The sequence below is a fragment of the Calliopsis andreniformis genome, chromosome 8, assembly GCF_051401765.1.
Source record: "Calliopsis andreniformis isolate RMS-2024a chromosome 8, iyCalAndr_principal, whole genome shotgun sequence".
Lineage (NCBI taxonomy): Eukaryota > Metazoa > Arthropoda > Insecta > Hymenoptera > Andrenidae > Calliopsis > Calliopsis andreniformis.
In genome coordinates, this window is record NC_135069.1 from 1,334,207 (window position 1) to 1,350,603 (window position 16,397).

Genomic DNA, 16,397 nt, shown 5'->3' on the forward strand with positions numbered 1-16,397 from the left:
CGTTAGTACCTACTTTTTTGAATATAAAAGTGATCATAAAAATATAAAAATAATTTTTATAATACCTTTTTTCATGCAGCTAAACCGATTGATGAGAAACTGGAGCAAAGGAGAAAGAAGGTTCTTGAGTCGATGTTAAAGAAGGAAACCGAGACAATTTCCACTCAGACAAGTTTGGCTGGGATCTTTGAAGTGAAGAGGAGAAAGGAATCCACAGAAGTTGTGTGTTCTGTTTGCAGGAGACAGTCACTGTGTGAATGGTGTGTGCCGGACGAAGAAGGCGAAGGTGCTCCGTGGCCAGAGGCCAAAATGCTTCGTACACAAGACATATTGCTAGCGTATAAGCCCTGTTATATTGTGACAAAGGCTTCTGAAAAGAACAAAGATCTTCAACCGCCTTGTCCACCGATTACAAAAATTCATCCACCTCAAATACCGCGTGCTCGCACTTTTAGATATTCCAGTGAGGAGTCTAGTGGGACAATTAATGTATGCTTGCAGCCTGAAAAGAAGATTAAAGCACAAGGTAATTATACATTTATTTTGGCGATGTCTACCAACAAAGTATTTATTTTATTCTGATTTTCTAGAATCCATTAATGAATGGTCTTACATTATTGATGCTACCTTGATGAAACCATGTTCGGTGAAAGGTAAAGGTTTACCATTATCACTAATTTATCACATTATATAATACTTGTTGTAAGATACAGTTATATTATATTATCGTATTTCACAGAATCCCTTAGTGCTACAAATCGAACAGTAATTTCGACAGATCAAGAATCTTCGTGTGTTCAGAGTACTTTAGATGCACAAGCAGCAAATGCGTTGCAAATATTGAAAGCTACTTTCTGTAATCAAGAGACCTGCATTGCTGCTTCGTTACAAAATTTAAGAGAACCTTGCGTACTTGAGGAAAGTGACGATAACTGCATCTGTTTGAGTGAAAGTAACACTGTCAATAAAATGCTTCCACAACAAGCATGTTGTGCGCCACAAAGCTGTAAACCTTTGTCAAAACTACATTTACCTAAAACAAATAGTTACAACAAACACAACACTTCTCAAGTTCCCACGAAATCACGTGGCGATGGTTTTAAAATTATCCCCATATGTATTTCACAGAGTTCCGACAATTAAAATTGTTTTCATTTCAGAAGTTTAATAATTAGCAAAAATAAATGCATATACAATGCTAGTGTGTATTTACAGAGCACTCTATGCATATCACATTCAAAAGTAGTTCTTTGAAATTCCTTACAATACTAATATTTGTAGTAATTGACACACTAAATTATTCATTACTTTCACACATGTATCCACAAATTTTTGTTTCTTATTTAATAGTCTCTCCACCGTGAACGACACACGACAGTCATAATATGAATGAACATTCACTGTCATTGAAATAATGCACTTGTCACACCAAAGACATAGCAAATATCTGATGGCAATGCCAAGATATTGATGACGCCAAGCACTGCACACTACCATGACCTACATTGATTCTAATTAAATATACGGAGTATGATTTGGCACGAAATCAAAAAATGCGGTCAAGAGTATTCTTCTTGTTTCGACGTATTGTTTTTTTTTTAATGTCCTAATAATAGTTCCAATACTTTTACTAATATTTGCACATCTAATCCTAAGTCAGTATCATGAATGTACAAATACTTATGTACAGATTAAATTATAGAATATATTAAATATTGTATAAAACATTATAAGTTTATCATTGCCTGTTGTTTTATTCATACAAAGTGTAAAAGTAAAAAAGTTTGTGTGTAAAAAAATAGCTAGATATCAAAATTTTCTAAAATACTGTAAAATGAAAGAAGAAGTTAAAATTGGAACTAGAATATAGAAATTTTTAATTTTAACGTCGAAATATTGACCCGGATTTACCGTTTGATAAATTAGTTACTTACATATGAATTAAGATTGTAGTCTTTAATTTAAAAACTGTATAAATATATCATTCTATTAAAGTATTGTATTACTGGTGCGAGTATCAGCATATATCCCGTAAAAAAACTGACAAATTATATTACACAACAGCTATTATGTAAGCTTGACTTTCAATGCACAGATGAATTACATCAAAATAATTGATCTAAGCAATTACGTAGAATAAGCACGGATGAGTGCAATGATTTTATCTTAGCTTAGAAAATAATTGATTTCCCGTATCAATGTATCCCATTACATTGCAACAAACAAGTAAAAAATTCGATTCCAATTTTAAACAAATGCAGTTTCAAGTAATACATTTGTAAATTCAATGTCTACTACGATTTATAAATAGTAATTATAAAACTACAAACGTTCGTTTTCTCCTTCTTCATCCTCTGTTTGTAATTCTTTAGTAGGTAACTCAGTCATTTGTTTTTCTTCAGTAGAAAGTGTCGGTGGTTCATACGGATTTAAATCATTCCATGGTTGAATCTCAGCTGAACCGAAAATCCAAAACAATACTGTTGCAGATGTGAATATTCCAGCTGAGAGCCAAAACATGATACGCCATTCTTCGACTCCATTCTATAAAAATCATGATAATTTAAGTACTATGTGAAATAATTTACATTAAATATAATATAGATACTATTAAGTAAAATAACGTACCCTTTCATTAGTTAAAGCACCGATAACCGATGGTATAATAAATCCAGGAAAACTACCAAAGGTATTCATAATACCATACAAAGAACCCGCAAAGTTTGGTGCGAGATCTTGATGATTTTGTAAGCTAGTCTGGCATGCAGCGCCATTAAAGGTTAATCCTAATATTAACATGACAATTGCAGTTACTGCATCGCATCCAGCATATGTCATTATAACTAAGCAAACCGCGGGACCCAAGTGGGCTGTTGAACAAGACGTATTATTTCATTTCTATTTATACTTCTATATTTTTCTCGTTATTATTACAATGTAATACTTACAGAAAAGCATGAATATTTTTCGAATCCATCCCAGAGATAAATAGTTCTTTCTTCGCACATAGTCGCCGGCTGCAGCAAACAATACTCCAGCACCAAGCCTACTTATGTAAGGTAATCCTGTAATTGGTCCTCCCTAAATAATATTTTATAAAATGTACAATTTGTTTGTTATAAAAATTAAAAAAAGTAAAAACAGAACAGTACCGATTTCATATTAAAACCAAGAACTTCCAGAGTATATTTTGGTCCATTTGTGGCTATAAAATAAATACCCCACATATTTGCAAAATGTGCCCACAACAAAGTTAAGAATGGTACAGAGGTAGCGACAGATCTCACTGGTAACGGCGCCTATAATTTTGTAAGAATGTTAAAAAACATTTCATTTAACAATTCGTTCATTCATTAACAATTCCATCTACCTTTTGTTTAGAAATACTTGTGCCTATCTGTTCTTTGATGTAATTTTTTTCTTTTTCGGTTATTCCTGGATGAAGATCAGGTGTATCATATATGAGATAAACCCAAAGAGCATAAAAGACTAACAGAAGTCCGCTTGTGACATAATACGCGGCTTTCCAACCGAGCTCACTAATTACTTGACCACATAAAGCAAAGGTTACTACTGTTCCAAAAGGACCACCTTGCATTGTCCACACAAACATTCCTTTCTCACTAGGAGGAACCCATCTTGCAATCATTGCATGAAGAGCAGGATAAACAGCTCCCTAAAAATTTATTTTTTTTTATTAAAAATGTCTACTTACTAAAACACTCTAAGCACATTGATAAAAAAGCAATAAAATAATACTAAAGCAACATATAAAGATTTTAATAGAGACTTACTCCAAAGAAACCCATCAGGAAGCGTAGTACAAATACCACACCATAATGAAGACCAGAAGCCCAAGGCATCAGAAGATTTAATATTGCTGGTATTAATGTTGCAAATCTACATTAGCAGTGTATAAATTGTTAAAACTTAGTAAAAATAATACAGTATATAAATGTTAAGTATATACTTACGCTACTACTTTGGAGCCTCCATATTTTTCAGCTAAAAGACCAGCAGGTACGCTTGCTGGAAGAACTCCATAGAAATAGGCAGCCAGTAGTAGACCTTGTGTATGTTGATTCCATTCATATCGTTCACCAAACTAGGAGATATCAAAAATACTTGTAACAAACTGACCTATCGTGTAACTTAAGCAATATTTTTTTTATCCTTACATCTTTAAGCACAGCAGCCTTGCCACTGCTGTTACCAACAGATGCAGGACTACATGCTGGACCACCTTCTCCACTTTTACTAGTTACATTCACCATAGCAACAATAGTAATAGATAAATTTGTACGGATCATGTATGAAAACATACATGCTAAAAACATCATAGCCCCCAAAATTGCTCTTCGGGGTAGTCTCTCTGGAACATATACATAAATAAGTATATATTTAATGTTGCATTAAGATTTATAAAAAAGTATGCAATTTTAAACAGTCAAGCTTCTTTAAAATTTCCATTTGTCTGATGAAGATTACGTTTTATATATTCGATTCGCGGGTATTATCGGAATCCAATGCAATGCAATTCGATCAATTAGTTCGACCTTTGTGCTCATATTTCAATGAATTTGTGTTGAAATTGATGCACGCGTTCGTTTAATATAAGTACGATTGTCCTCTTCAATGTAATCGTGCTATTTGTGGAACTCGAATAGCAAATCGAGTTTAAAATAATAACGATTTTAATACGATTTTAAATTTTTGTATTTGATCTTTGTACCTGAACATGACGTTGATGACTTTCAATAGTTATTTCTATTCGCGCTATTTCCATAATAGTGGAATCTGCAATGCGTAGTAAGATCCCGCCAAAATAAATCGCCTCATGCGCAAACAGCATAAAAAAGAAACCGTTTTGGGCAAAAATGGCGTCACCATCAATGTAAAAATTATATTCTTATTTTTGTAAAAATAACGACTATTATACAACATGTTTATGCATTTGTATTTTATTTCGCAAGCTCAAGAAAAATACTGCAATAATCGATATGCGACATCGTAAATGAAAACCAGTAATACGTTATCATAGAATTCAATTTTATTCTGTTTGAAATTCTTATAAAAATGAAGTCATTCGAAATTTAATTCGTAAAATCATCGATCTCCAGATGATGAAACGCAATACGTAAACCTTTCTAGACACAAGTTTCATTTCGATCATTAAGTCAATTCAGGACACTTGAGCCGTTATTTGTTTATACGAGACAAGAGATAAGAAAACGTTAGCGAACAAAAAGCACATATTTTTGTATACATCTACATCTAATAAGCAATGCGAAAGAAATGATGATATGTATCATATTCATTTGCATTCAAATGTTAATACACAGTACTCAAAACAAGTTCTCTCGTTGTTCATAGGAAAAGAAATGACTCACAGAAAAAATGATTTATTTCGAAGTGAACATCAATAGGAATTCCACAACATATACTGATCATCTTCAGTACGTTTTAACGAATCTCAAAAGATGCGATCAACATATCTTAACGCGACATCCTTGGTTACATTCTTACTACTAAAAGCTACTTAATTTATTTTCAGAAAACATATACGCATCAAAAATCACATGTAGATTACTTTATTATACAAACGTAATTTGTCGAACTCCTGATTGAACACAAGCAAAACAATTTGACTTTTAACGAATTAAATGAAAAAGAATTAGCGTTTTAAAACGGTCATTCACTTACCATTGGCTTTCCGGAAGAGGGCCATTTTGTCTATCACTGTTCGCAATTGGTCAAGGTATCACTGGCGTGTGACTGTTCTTCAACCCTTTTGAAACTTCGAATTCGCAACGAACTCTGCCGCTGAAAGGTGGTATCGATAGTGACGTTATCGGCAGTTAACAGTTCTCTGAAGGTGGGTCTGTAGAAATGGCTTCATTAGACCCTCACGATAAGCTATTGGTCCTTTCTATTATGTCATACCTTTATGACGTTCAAAATGGCACTTCACGAGTTTTATTATCTTGCCTCTGGTCAATGACGTTTTCAAACGCGAAATCATACACCTTTACGAGAATGCTAAGAAAAACAGGAGACTATCGCTACATTCAAACTCTATATTTAATCTCCGTTGCTCTGGCTTACGCAATATTTCCGTTTCACGTGCATGCATGTAAAAAATGTTCCAAGAACGTTTGAATGTGCCGCCATTTAAACGACGGTTATACGATGATTATCAAAATGCAGCTCGTTTAGAATGGGTAATTTATGCAGTATTTTATCATTATTAGAGTATTGATAGAATCAACTAATTAAATACACTAATACTTTTTTCAGGTGGCTTGTCTTATAGACAGTCTGCCCTTCTAATCGAACGGTTCCACTTTCGTCACGTCTTTTATTATCCGATACGAGTTTAAAGTTACGCGGTATCGATGCTGGAATATTTAATTCAAAATCGGTACTGTAGGAATGTAGCAAATTCGGATTCATGTAAATTACATAAGTTCAAGGCTACTTAATAATAAACCGCGGAGAAGATGGTTCCGTTAACTGCAAGTTTTGGCGGTAAGTAAAAAATAAAACAAGATTTTTTAGAAGATAGTTCTACCCATTTTCACTGAAATTATAACTAAATATGCAACACTTTTGAGGCAAGAGATTATTACATAAAATTATCAGTTATCTCTTGGACCAAGATTAGCGGATGATTGACCGATGTGATGACTTAAGTCTCATTTAATGTTTAAGAGATATTGTCACAGATAATAGCTTGCCCTACTTCGTGTGAAATAATTGCTTAATAACTAAATAATCTTAAACAATGCTATATTCTTATGAACTTTCTTAGATCTTTAAATGTATTAAAGTACATCTGTAATGTTTCCAATTATTCTATCAAATATGATATTCTAGAAAAATGTTTAATTCATACGTTTAGAAATGGATTAATTGAAAACTACAGAATTAAAGCTGCAGTCCTGCGTAAATTTTTTAAAATTAACAAATTCTTTTATTTCTATCGTGTATCAATATTTCATCTCATTCAAGGTAACTAATGTAAAGTAAGATGACTAGCATGCACATTGACACGTATCAAATATTCGAATGATTCACGTTCAAACTAACCTCTTTGAAACGTGCTGATTTCCTAGGATGAGGCAGAAAAGCAATTGCGCGCGAATATTGTCGATCAATATTTGGTAAGGTTTGATGCCTTTCAAAGGAACGTTCCTCGGGTATAGTGATGAAATATTTAACACACTTTTCGTTCGAATTTGTCTATATATAGTAAATATTCACGCGGAAATACTACAGAATATAATGAATTTTATATGCCACAACTGTTGCATCACATGATAAAGAACACATGAAACTTTATACACGAACCGTCCGAACGTCCACACGCACCAAACGCGTAAATATGACTGAAGTTCAGTCACTCACTGCCGCCGACTAAAAAAAGTTCGGAGCCTGAGCTCGTGCTTTTTCCCCTTCTACTGTCACCTGTTGAGTTGTGTAGGTATAAGTATATACACGTGACGTCACGTGGCTTATGCAAATTAATCTGTGGAAATTCAAATACCATGTGGCTTCTTTAGGCGGGCTAATGCGTTATAGGTATTTATTGCTGATAATATCAATCATTATTGATTATACAAATCCATTACAAGATAGTACCAATTACTGCTTAAGAATTCATTGGAGAATGAATGCATTGCACTCGAAAAAAAATATGTCTCTCTTGCAGGAATATTTTTATTGATCTTTTGAGTTTCGTAAATAATTTTATAATTGATTGAATTTATTGGTATGTACATATAAGTATTATGATATGGCTGGTAAATCCTTGATTACAATTAGCAGTGAAAGTTTATATATGTATGTACACTATTACTAAATATTTCTTACATAAAATTGCTTTAAGTATAGCTTATTTAATAAACTTACTTGTTTAAGCACACAAGAAAAAATATAATAATCTTAAAACATAAGAGGTGCAATATAATTAGCTTACATTTAATTTTTGGCAGTGTGGTGTATGTTAAGTGACTTAAATATAATTATAGTAGTGTTGTAATACAGGCATATTTTAAGTATTTTTTATGTACTTACATATTAACTACATCATATAAAATATGTAATTCATCTTAAAAAATAGTGGAAGACATTTTTTTTATTAGAGTTATAGCATTAATCATTAATGTTTTCAAAACTTGTATTTTTTTACATGTGTAAAACTTCTTTAGATTTCTTTAATTGAATTTACTGTACTACTCATAACATACAAGACCAATTTCAACATAAAAGCTTTGATCAGGCTTTCCAATATCACGAAAAGCGATATCTATTATAGGTAATCTTATTGGTTTATCAGTTTCATATGAAATGATTGTTTTACCCCATTCTCCTGGCCATTGCTGTAGGGAAAGTAATATTATAAATATTATAAAGTATAATATTAGTCTTAAAAATTCTTTAATTTTAATGTCATTAAATAATTTGAAGCATACCCTGCATTCATCCATTATCATCTCATATCTAAGACGTTGATTTCCACGTGGTGTCAATTCAGCATCATTCCATGTTAAGAGTTTCATACCTTTTTTATATGTTTTTCTCTCAGAATCATAGTATGCTACACTGTTTTTACAGTGATACGTTATGTTTTGATGAGCATTCCTTGACAGCAATTGCAAGAAGCTAATTTGATTACTATCTGCTTTGTAAGTAATCTGTACAAAACAAAATAAATTGGGGTAGTGACTATGAACATTCATGCATAAGTGAAAACATTACCTTTAGTCCATCTTCTATTTCACTTAACCAGGTTTCTTGTTGCTCAGTAATATGAGTAATTTCTGGTGACCGTACTGGGTTTGGTAATAAGCATGTTGCACGTTTTTTAGCATCACAGTGTACCAAAATTGCATCTCTTATATCACCTTCATTTGGATCTACCCAGTATTCTCCTAGTATTTTCAGGAAATAAAAAATGTATTACTTATGACCTTTTTTTATAAGGATTAATGACTTCACAGTCAGATATTTAATCAAATCCTAACATTATCAGTAATGTAAACTAACCAGAAGGTTTATCTGGATAAGCCGCATAAAGGTCTCTACAAGTTTTAGCTGGAGAATTTTTTTCACCATCTGGCTTCACAAATTTTTGGAAAGATGATTTTAGTTGGTTGTATGCTTTCAAAATAAGTTCTTGTCTTTCTTCCTCTGTCAGCTCTTGGCTAAACATTCTAGGAGGTTCATCACCAACTAGTGGGTCTGGTCCTTTAGTTTGACCTTGACCTAATTGTATAATAAAAATTAGCTATATGTACAATAATAACTACAAAAAATATGCTTTATAAAAATGAGAGACAATTACTTAAGAGGGCTGCTAAAGATGCAGCATCATATCCTAATCCCAGTTCACCAGGTGGACCTGGAGGACCAGGAGGACCAGGTGGACCAGGTGACCCATGTCTACCTTCATCACCAGGAGGACCTTTCGGTCCTGGGTTACCAGTTAATCCAATTGGCCCTGGACTACCATCTCGTCCAGGACTGCCTCTAGGACCAGGTTCTCCATCTTTACCAGGAAATCCAGGAGGTCCAGTCATTCCTTTTTCTCCCGGTAGTCCAGTGGCTCCAGGTAACCCTTGTAAACCAGTAAATCCTCTGTGTCCTTTAACTCCTTTTTGACCTTCTTCTCCGCGATCACCTTTTGGACCTTCTAATCCTATAGGTCCTGGTTTCCCTCTAGGTCCCTTGAAAAGGGGAAAATTATGGTGAATAATTACGAATTATCGTAATTAATTTTGCAGGATAGAATAAATTACAGAACTAACTTGTTGTCCTTCTACTCCTTGTGGTCCTGTTTCACCTTTTGGACCTCTTTCTCCAGGCGTTCCTGGAGGTCCCGTTGGACCAGGTGATCCCTAATTAAGATCAGATTATTTAATTTGCAAGAACATGCTCGTTGACCATAAAATTTATTTCGATATATATTACCGATAACCCGGGCGGACCAGGTAATCCTGTTTGTCCTGTTAGTCCAGGCGGTCCTTTATCTCCAGGGCGACCAGCTATTCCAGGCGGTCCTGGCTTACCGGTGGGTCCTTCTGCTCCGATTTCTCCAGGTGGTCCAGCTGGACCAATTGGTCCTATCAATCCAGGAGGCCCAGGTGGACCTTCTGTTCCTGGTTTTCCAGGTACTCCAGTCTCACCCTATTAAAACCAATTAGAATTCGCAACGCACTATGTAATTAAATAGGTACAGGTACAAGAGAAAACTTACAGGTGCTCCTCGTAGTCCTCTAGCACCTACTGGTCCAGACGATCCTGGTAAACCTGGCAAACCTCTCTCACCAGGAGATCCTTGAGGACCCTGTGATCCAGGTGGACCTGGTGGGCCTTGAGAACCGCTTTCCCCTTTGTTTCCATCAACACCAGGTAAACCAGGGCTGCCGATTGGTCCAGGACTTCCAGGTCGTCCTGTTTCCCCTGAACTACCCTTCACACCTTGTAATCCAGGTGGTCCTAGTGGTCCCACTGAACCTGGTGGGCCCTATGTACATTTTAAATTATAAGAGAAACTTTATTGTACTTAGAAGATACATATTAATTATTGTTAGAAATTTACTGCAGCTCCCACTGGTCCTGGTATCCCAGGTGGACCCATAAGACCCGCTTCTCCCCTAGGACCTGGCTCTCCTCTCACACCTTTGGCCCCTGTCAGTCCCATCAAACCTTGTAGCCCAGGTTCACCAGGAGTACCTACAATTAAACATGTGACACGTGAAATACTATTCTCCTTAGTGCTTTAATATTTATATATTTGCGCGCATACCAGGTGAGCCTGGGTTTCCTTGATCTCCTTTCAAACCCGGATAACCACGATCTCCTTTTAATCCTGGGAGTCCAATAAGTCCCTGTAGCCCTGGGAAGCCTTGAATTCCTGGCAATCCTTGTGGCCCCCTCTCTCCTGGATTTCCAGGAGCTCCAATTTCTCCTGGGGGACCAGGCAATCCAGGGTCTCCACGTTCTGCTGGCTCACCCGGTGGTCCAGGTGGACCAACTTGACCTTGTGGTCCACGTTCTCCAATACGTCCTGTAAAGAAATACTTCGATATTCCATGGTCCTTGAAGATTCTGTGTTACATTTTTAAACATACAACCTGGTGGCCCTTCGGGACCAACAGGACCAGCAGATCCTCTTTCCCCCTTCGACCCTACTTCTCCTGGGACGCCTCGTAGACCAGGCAACCCTTGTAATCCCGATGGACCTGGAGTTCCTCTATCTCCTTTTGGTCCTGGTAAACCCTAGCAAAAAATATTTCATAAGATTTGAGGTGAATTCATTTTTAAACTCATATACTTACAGGAGGACCATCTGGTCCTTGAGATCCCGATTCCCCTCTCGGCCCCGTGGATCCAGGTGTTCCCGGTAGTCCCCTTTCACCAGGAAAGCCTCGTTCACCTCTGTTTCCTGGCGTACCTGGAGGGCCAGGCGATCCTTGTACACCTGGTTCTCCATCTTTTCCTGGTGTTCCTGGGTTACCAATTGCACCAGGGAAGCCCTAGTTATATTAAATTATTAATCCCGTTTTTGGGTGTGTTTATAAAAGTGTAATTATACATATGCATGTTGAAAGTATACCTGAAAACCTCTAGGGCCAGATGGCCCTGGAGGACCTCGTTCACCGTCTGCACCTGACGGGCCAGGCGGACCTTGTGGCCCTGGTGCTCCTTCTTTTCCTGTGTCGCCTCTAGGACCAGGTGATCCAGGATTTCCTGGTTCACCAGCTTTTCCAGATTCCCCCTAGTAGTCAATATATTTTTATTAGATTGAAATTTTTTTTAACGAAATAGAAAACAAAAATAGAACGAATAATTACAGGATATCCCTTTTCTCCTGGAGGGCCTACTGGGCCTGGCAAGCCTTGTAATCCAGGTGAACCTTGTTCGCCAGGTTTCCCGTCAGCTCCTTGAATTCCACGGTCTCCTGGGTTACCAGGTTTTCCAGGAGCCCCTGGGCGACCCATTAAGCCACGAACACCCTGTATAATATTGCGTTTTGTTGGATTACTAAGATTTGTTGGAGTATAAGTAGCATAATGAAATATTATTGATAATAGAAACCTGTAGTCCAGGTGATCCTGGGCGACCAGGATCTCCTGTTGCACCTTTCGCTCCAGGTGGACCAACCAACCCACGATCTCCAGATTGGCCTTGTAAATTTTGCAAAAGTGGAATAAGAATAAATATGAAACTGAAATCAGCTTGTCAAGACTCTACTAACTTAATCAGAATTTACCTTTCGGTCCCATTGGTCCATCTGGTCCAGGAAGACCTGGTGCCCCAGAAGCCCCTCGTTCTCCAGTGGAGCCAGGAGCTCCCATTGGACCTCGCATTCCTCTTTTCCCTCGTTTCCCTTCATTTCCTGGAGGGCCAGGTAAGCCACGTGGCCCTGGTGCTCCTGAATCACCTTTAGTTCCACTATCGCCTTTAAATCCTCTTTCACCAGGGAATCCCTAAAAAATATAGGTTTTAGACCACCCAAAGTTAATGTAAAATATACTGTTAATATTTACAGGCATTCCTTTTGACCCTGCTGTACCAGGATTCCCGGGTATCCCAGGTTGTCCACGTGCTCCAGGAAAACCAGGAGGACCAACCAAACCAGCCGCACCTGTGCTTCCTTTTTCTCCAGGAGTTCCATCCTTACCTTGTGGTCCCTGTGGTCCAGTTTCTCCAGGCTGCCCTGGACGACCAGTTTCTCCTACAAAAAGTAGATGGAAATGAAGGTATGAAAGAAGCAATGTTAATAACTTAAAAAAGAATCTATTTCGTACCTCGAGGACCTTGTAAACCTTGACTTCCTTTTGGTCCCTGAGCTCCTTGATCTCCTTTAGCACCAGGACTACCTGGAAATCCAGGAGAGCCAGGTTTTCCTACTGCGCCCTATAAAAATCACGCATTACTTATAATGCAATTTGTCCTTTTGCATTTGTTTAACGTACCGGTTGTCCAGGAGGCCCAGAGATCCCATCCACACCTCTAATACCTGGAGGGCCAGGTGGTCCTTCTCTACCTCTTTCACCACGCGGACCTGCTGCTCCCTGTCCACATAAATTTTGATTAGTCCCAAAGACTTACTTAGATAAAGCTAAACTTACAATCGGTCCCACAGGACCCATTGGTCCAGGGGCACCAGCAGATCCTTTTTCCCCATGAGCACCTTGCTCTCCTTTTGCCCCGTCTAATCCTGGAAATCCGCGATGTCCCTTCACGCCTGGGAGCCCAGGCATTCCTGGAAGACCTCTTGGACCGACTGGTCCAGGCGATCCTTGAGGACCAGGTTCCCCATCCTCGCCAGTGCTACCCTAATGACAATTTTAATAAACTAATATTCTTTTTAAGAGTCTTTAACAACATACATCTTTTCCTGGCAACCCAGGCAATCCTCGTGGACCTGGTGGACCTGCAGAACCTGGAGTACCAGGTTCTCCAGGCTCTCCTCGTACTCCTTGAAACCCTTGTGGTCCAGGTGGACCTGGTGGACCTATCATAAATGCATAAATATTAATACAGTTCGTAAAATTTAATATTAAGAGTATCTGTTAGGAAACGAATTATACCTGGTTGTCCACGTGGACCAGCAGGACCAACTTGAGCTTGCAAATAAGCATCTGGACCATATAAGGGGGCTGCTGCTCCTGTTGGGCCTTTGTCTTGATTCGATTGAGATAAAGCCAGTTGCTGATAATACATTGACACCTGTTAACATTATATTTTCATAGAAGTTAGAACATTAACATTTGAGTAGTTAATACATGTATTATCTAATTGTTGAATGCTTACATCAGGAACTGGTCCTGGTGGTCCTGGAGGTCCTGGAACACCTGGTGTACCAGGTTGTCCAGGGAATCCAGAATCACCTGGACGACCAATATCTCCAGGTCGGCCAGGTTCACCCTGAGGAATGTGAAAAAACAAATGTGAATTATAATTTAATCGCAAACACTGTTGAAATATTTACCCTAGGTCCAGTAACAGCGACTGAATTTATTAAGTTGCTTTCACCGGGTACGATCTCTGTTGGGGTCTGGAAAAAAGCGAGAAAATGTTCTTCAGTAAAGGCTCAATTCTACTTTGAATAATTTGTCACTCACTGCATGTTCTCGTTCTGGAGTGGTGTCTACTGCATCTGTTGATTCTGTAATCAGGTATGTGATTTCATTTAGTTAAACAATTCACAGGAAAAAAAAATAAAGTATGAAATACCATGATTGAAGAATCGAGTTGTTGTTGGTGATGGTTGATCTGTAGGCAGTACTGGTCTGTAAAACGATCCTTCTGTCGGTAATCCTCCACTCCTGCCTTTATACAATTTCAATTATATCAGTGTTAAGCTTCTATTTTTTTGTATTAATAATTTATCGAGTGATCAGGACTTACTTGCACTACTCGTGCCGAATGAAGTAGCAGGAAACGAAGTGGTTGAAGTTGATTCTTCTAAGCGTAAAAATACTCAATTACATTCATTGATAAATACAAATTACAACTTGAATAAATTTATAGAAAAGGTACTTCATTCAGTATCCATGACTGTTTAATTGTCTCATAATTGATGTTAATGAAGGAAGTGTCCTAATGAGTGCTTAATGTCGAAAGGCGATGAGTCGAGCAAGAAATTAATAGAACCGGAAAGCATTAGTGTACGGTCTTCATTAAACCGCGTGTTAGTTAATGGACAACAATAAAAACAATTGGCAACTGTTAATTTTTATCAATTAGCACAATTGATTAATTGCATTATGGGAAACGCTGAAAAGGGCATCCAATTCAAGTCTTCCGGTATCACTTACGGGGTTTATTAATACTTCCTTTAATTGCTTCGTATTTAACGCATTGAGGAACTTTGTATAATAGATATTAATATAACATTTGTAACTTAGCAGTTCATTCAGAAGAAGTTGCAGAAAGTAGGACGTGCATAGTATATTATGATAGACAATCATTAGATGTACCGAACTGATTATTACACAATCACTAGAGAAATTAATAGATCCGAGGACAAAACACTTTATTTTATGGGAAGCTTGTAAAGAATAATAATTAAAGACATATTTTATGCCAAAGATAACGAAAAAGTTATAGGGGTTGATTCTGAGCAATCAAGCTTCCAGATTTTGATCAGTCAGAACTTAAAAACTCCTTAATTTCTTTCACTATATTCATTCATAAATTACCTGGTAGCATACGTGCAAAGTTACAATAGGTAAAAGTATAATCTCCCATTTGTCTAGCCAAGTCAAGTAATGAAAAAGCTGTGTATCATGTTTAGACTCATGATGCTTACCATTTCTATCCTCGTACTCGTCGTAGCCACCATAATCGTAGTCGTAATCACTATTGGCAGGTTGTTGAGCTTGCAAGGGCTTGGACCTCTGTTTCCTCAGTCTGGTCCTCACAGCGTCGACCCGAAGCAAAAGAAGCTGGGCCACGAGGATAATCGTGACCAGCTGAAGGGCTTTAAGCCCCATGAGGTAGTCACGTCGTCAGAAAGCCCTGCAACGTGATCCTAGAGGCAACTTGCCTTCGTCTGAAGCCGAGGACGACTAGACTTACGACAACCGTCGTGTCATCTATTTACCAGATGCTTTGTAACTCGGGGGAGGTCATCATCCTCCGTTTTACGATGTAGATGCAGTCCTCCCACTGCCTTGGTTCAATTTCACCCCTCCCCTTGATCCCTTTTCTTTTCAATACGCTTTTCTTCTTATCCGTCTTCCTCAACTTTGTACTGCTAAATGCCTTAAAAACTACATGATCGATTGTTACATTCCTGGGTTCTCCTCAGGGTTTTTCATAAAAGAATGCTTTCATTGCTTCCAAAGATCATTAGAATAAGAACGAATCAGATTGGTCTTGATTTTACCTTTTTTATCAGGATTGTGATTAAAATTTAGAATTTTTTTGCACATGTCTCTATATGTTCCATATGCCTATTCTATGCTAGATTCATCTAATAAGACAGAAGCAGCATCCGTTACCAAGAAACCAAACTTATGATTCGTCCTTGCGTCAGATGCGAATCCAATCCGTAGAACACGCGAACAGGCCGTCGACCCACTTTAGGAGTTCTCCGTCATTTTTATCAGCTAGTTCTACGAGATCATCGTGGATACACAGAGATGCGTCGTTCTCACTTAATAAGTTTATTAAACGACAATCATCATTTTGGCCGCATTCCCGGAGCGCGACTTACTTTACAAAGCGTTAACCGTAATAGGCTGCATTGACCCGCGTCTATGCGTTCGTTACGAACAACTATAAATCAGAATTGCCACTATTTCTAATCGCGCAACTGGGCCAGCGTAGCATTGTATCTTGTTGCTTGTAAGACTTTTTAGATTCAAAGAATGTTCTTT

The 16,397-nt window shown here is 37.5% G+C and overlaps 2 protein-coding genes across 5 annotated transcripts; both read right to left on the minus strand.

Annotated features, from left to right (window-relative positions):
• Nucleotides 1-342: 342 nt before the first annotated feature.
• Nucleotides 343-7,358, minus strand: LOC143182659 (sialin). 4 transcript variants are annotated; one of them, XM_076383834.1, is made up of 11 exons: nucleotides 7,090-7,358; nucleotides 5,704-5,823; nucleotides 4,179-4,372; nucleotides 3,975-4,105; nucleotides 3,795-3,900; nucleotides 3,371-3,676; nucleotides 3,153-3,299; nucleotides 2,949-3,081; nucleotides 2,629-2,870; nucleotides 2,331-2,544; nucleotides 343-502 (listed from the first exon to the last, which is right to left on the minus strand). In XM_076383834.1, exons 2-11 carry the CDS (start codon nucleotides 5,726-5,728, stop codon nucleotides 429-431), a joined length of 1,572 nt encoding a protein of 523 aa, XP_076239949.1. In that variant the 5' UTR covers nucleotides 5,729-5,823; nucleotides 7,090-7,358; the 3' UTR covers nucleotides 343-428. The 4 variants fall into 4 exon arrangements, with proteins under 4 accessions (XP_076239949.1, XP_076239950.1, XP_076239951.1 ...); XM_076383835.1 differs by lacking the exon at nucleotides 7,090-7,358 and having other exon boundaries at nucleotides 5,704-5,858; XM_076383836.1 differs by lacking the exons at nucleotides 5,704-5,823; nucleotides 7,090-7,358 and adding an exon at nucleotides 4,733-4,776.
• Nucleotides 7,359-8,234: 876 nt separating this feature from the next.
• On the minus strand, nucleotides 8,235-15,542 carry LOC143182309 (uncharacterized). Its single transcript, XM_076383249.1, has 28 exons — nucleotides 15,326-15,542; nucleotides 14,418-14,475; nucleotides 14,248-14,336; nucleotides 14,139-14,179; nucleotides 14,003-14,068; nucleotides 13,825-13,938; nucleotides 13,602-13,740; nucleotides 13,401-13,525; nucleotides 13,140-13,346; nucleotides 12,984-13,082; nucleotides 12,816-12,924; nucleotides 12,555-12,742; nucleotides 12,278-12,494; nucleotides 12,103-12,191; nucleotides 11,859-12,020; nucleotides 11,621-11,782; nucleotides 11,343-11,540; nucleotides 11,139-11,283; nucleotides 10,811-11,071; nucleotides 10,604-10,737; nucleotides 10,259-10,528; nucleotides 9,973-10,188; nucleotides 9,810-9,899; nucleotides 9,347-9,728; nucleotides 9,049-9,267; nucleotides 8,761-8,933; nucleotides 8,475-8,696; nucleotides 8,235-8,381 (listed from the first exon to the last, which is right to left on the minus strand). Exons 1-28 carry the CDS (start codon nucleotides 15,507-15,509, stop codon nucleotides 8,235-8,237), a joined length of 4,506 nt encoding a protein of 1,501 aa, XP_076239364.1. The 5' UTR covers nucleotides 15,510-15,542.
• Nucleotides 15,543-16,397: the final 855 nt, after the last annotated feature.

Excerpts from the sequence above, each read along its gene's own strand:
- LOC143182659 (XM_076383834.1), bottom strand. The coding sequence starts at position 5,728 with ATGGCCCTCTTCCGGAAAGCCAATG. Across the intron at positions 3,082-3,152 it reads TTGGTTTTAATATGAAATCG|GGAGGACCAATTACAGGATT; the intron begins GTACTGTTCTGT and ends AATATTATTTAG. Across the intron at positions 2,871-2,948 it reads AAAAATATTCATGCTTTTCT|CCCACTTGGGTCCCGCGGTT; the intron begins GTAAGTATTACA and ends CTTGTTCAACAG.
- LOC143182309 (XM_076383249.1), bottom strand. The coding sequence starts at position 15,509 with ATGGGGCTTAAAGCCCTTCAGCTGGTCACGATTATCCTCGTGGCCCAG. Across the intron at positions 11,783-11,858 it reads CAGGAGAAAAGGGATATCCT|GGGGAATCTGGAAAAGCTGG; the intron begins GTAATTATTCGT and ends ATTGACTACTAG. Across the intron at positions 9,900-9,972 it reads CTGGTCCGCCCGGGTTATCG|GGATCACCTGGTCCAACGGG; the intron begins GTAATATATATC and ends GATCTTAATTAG.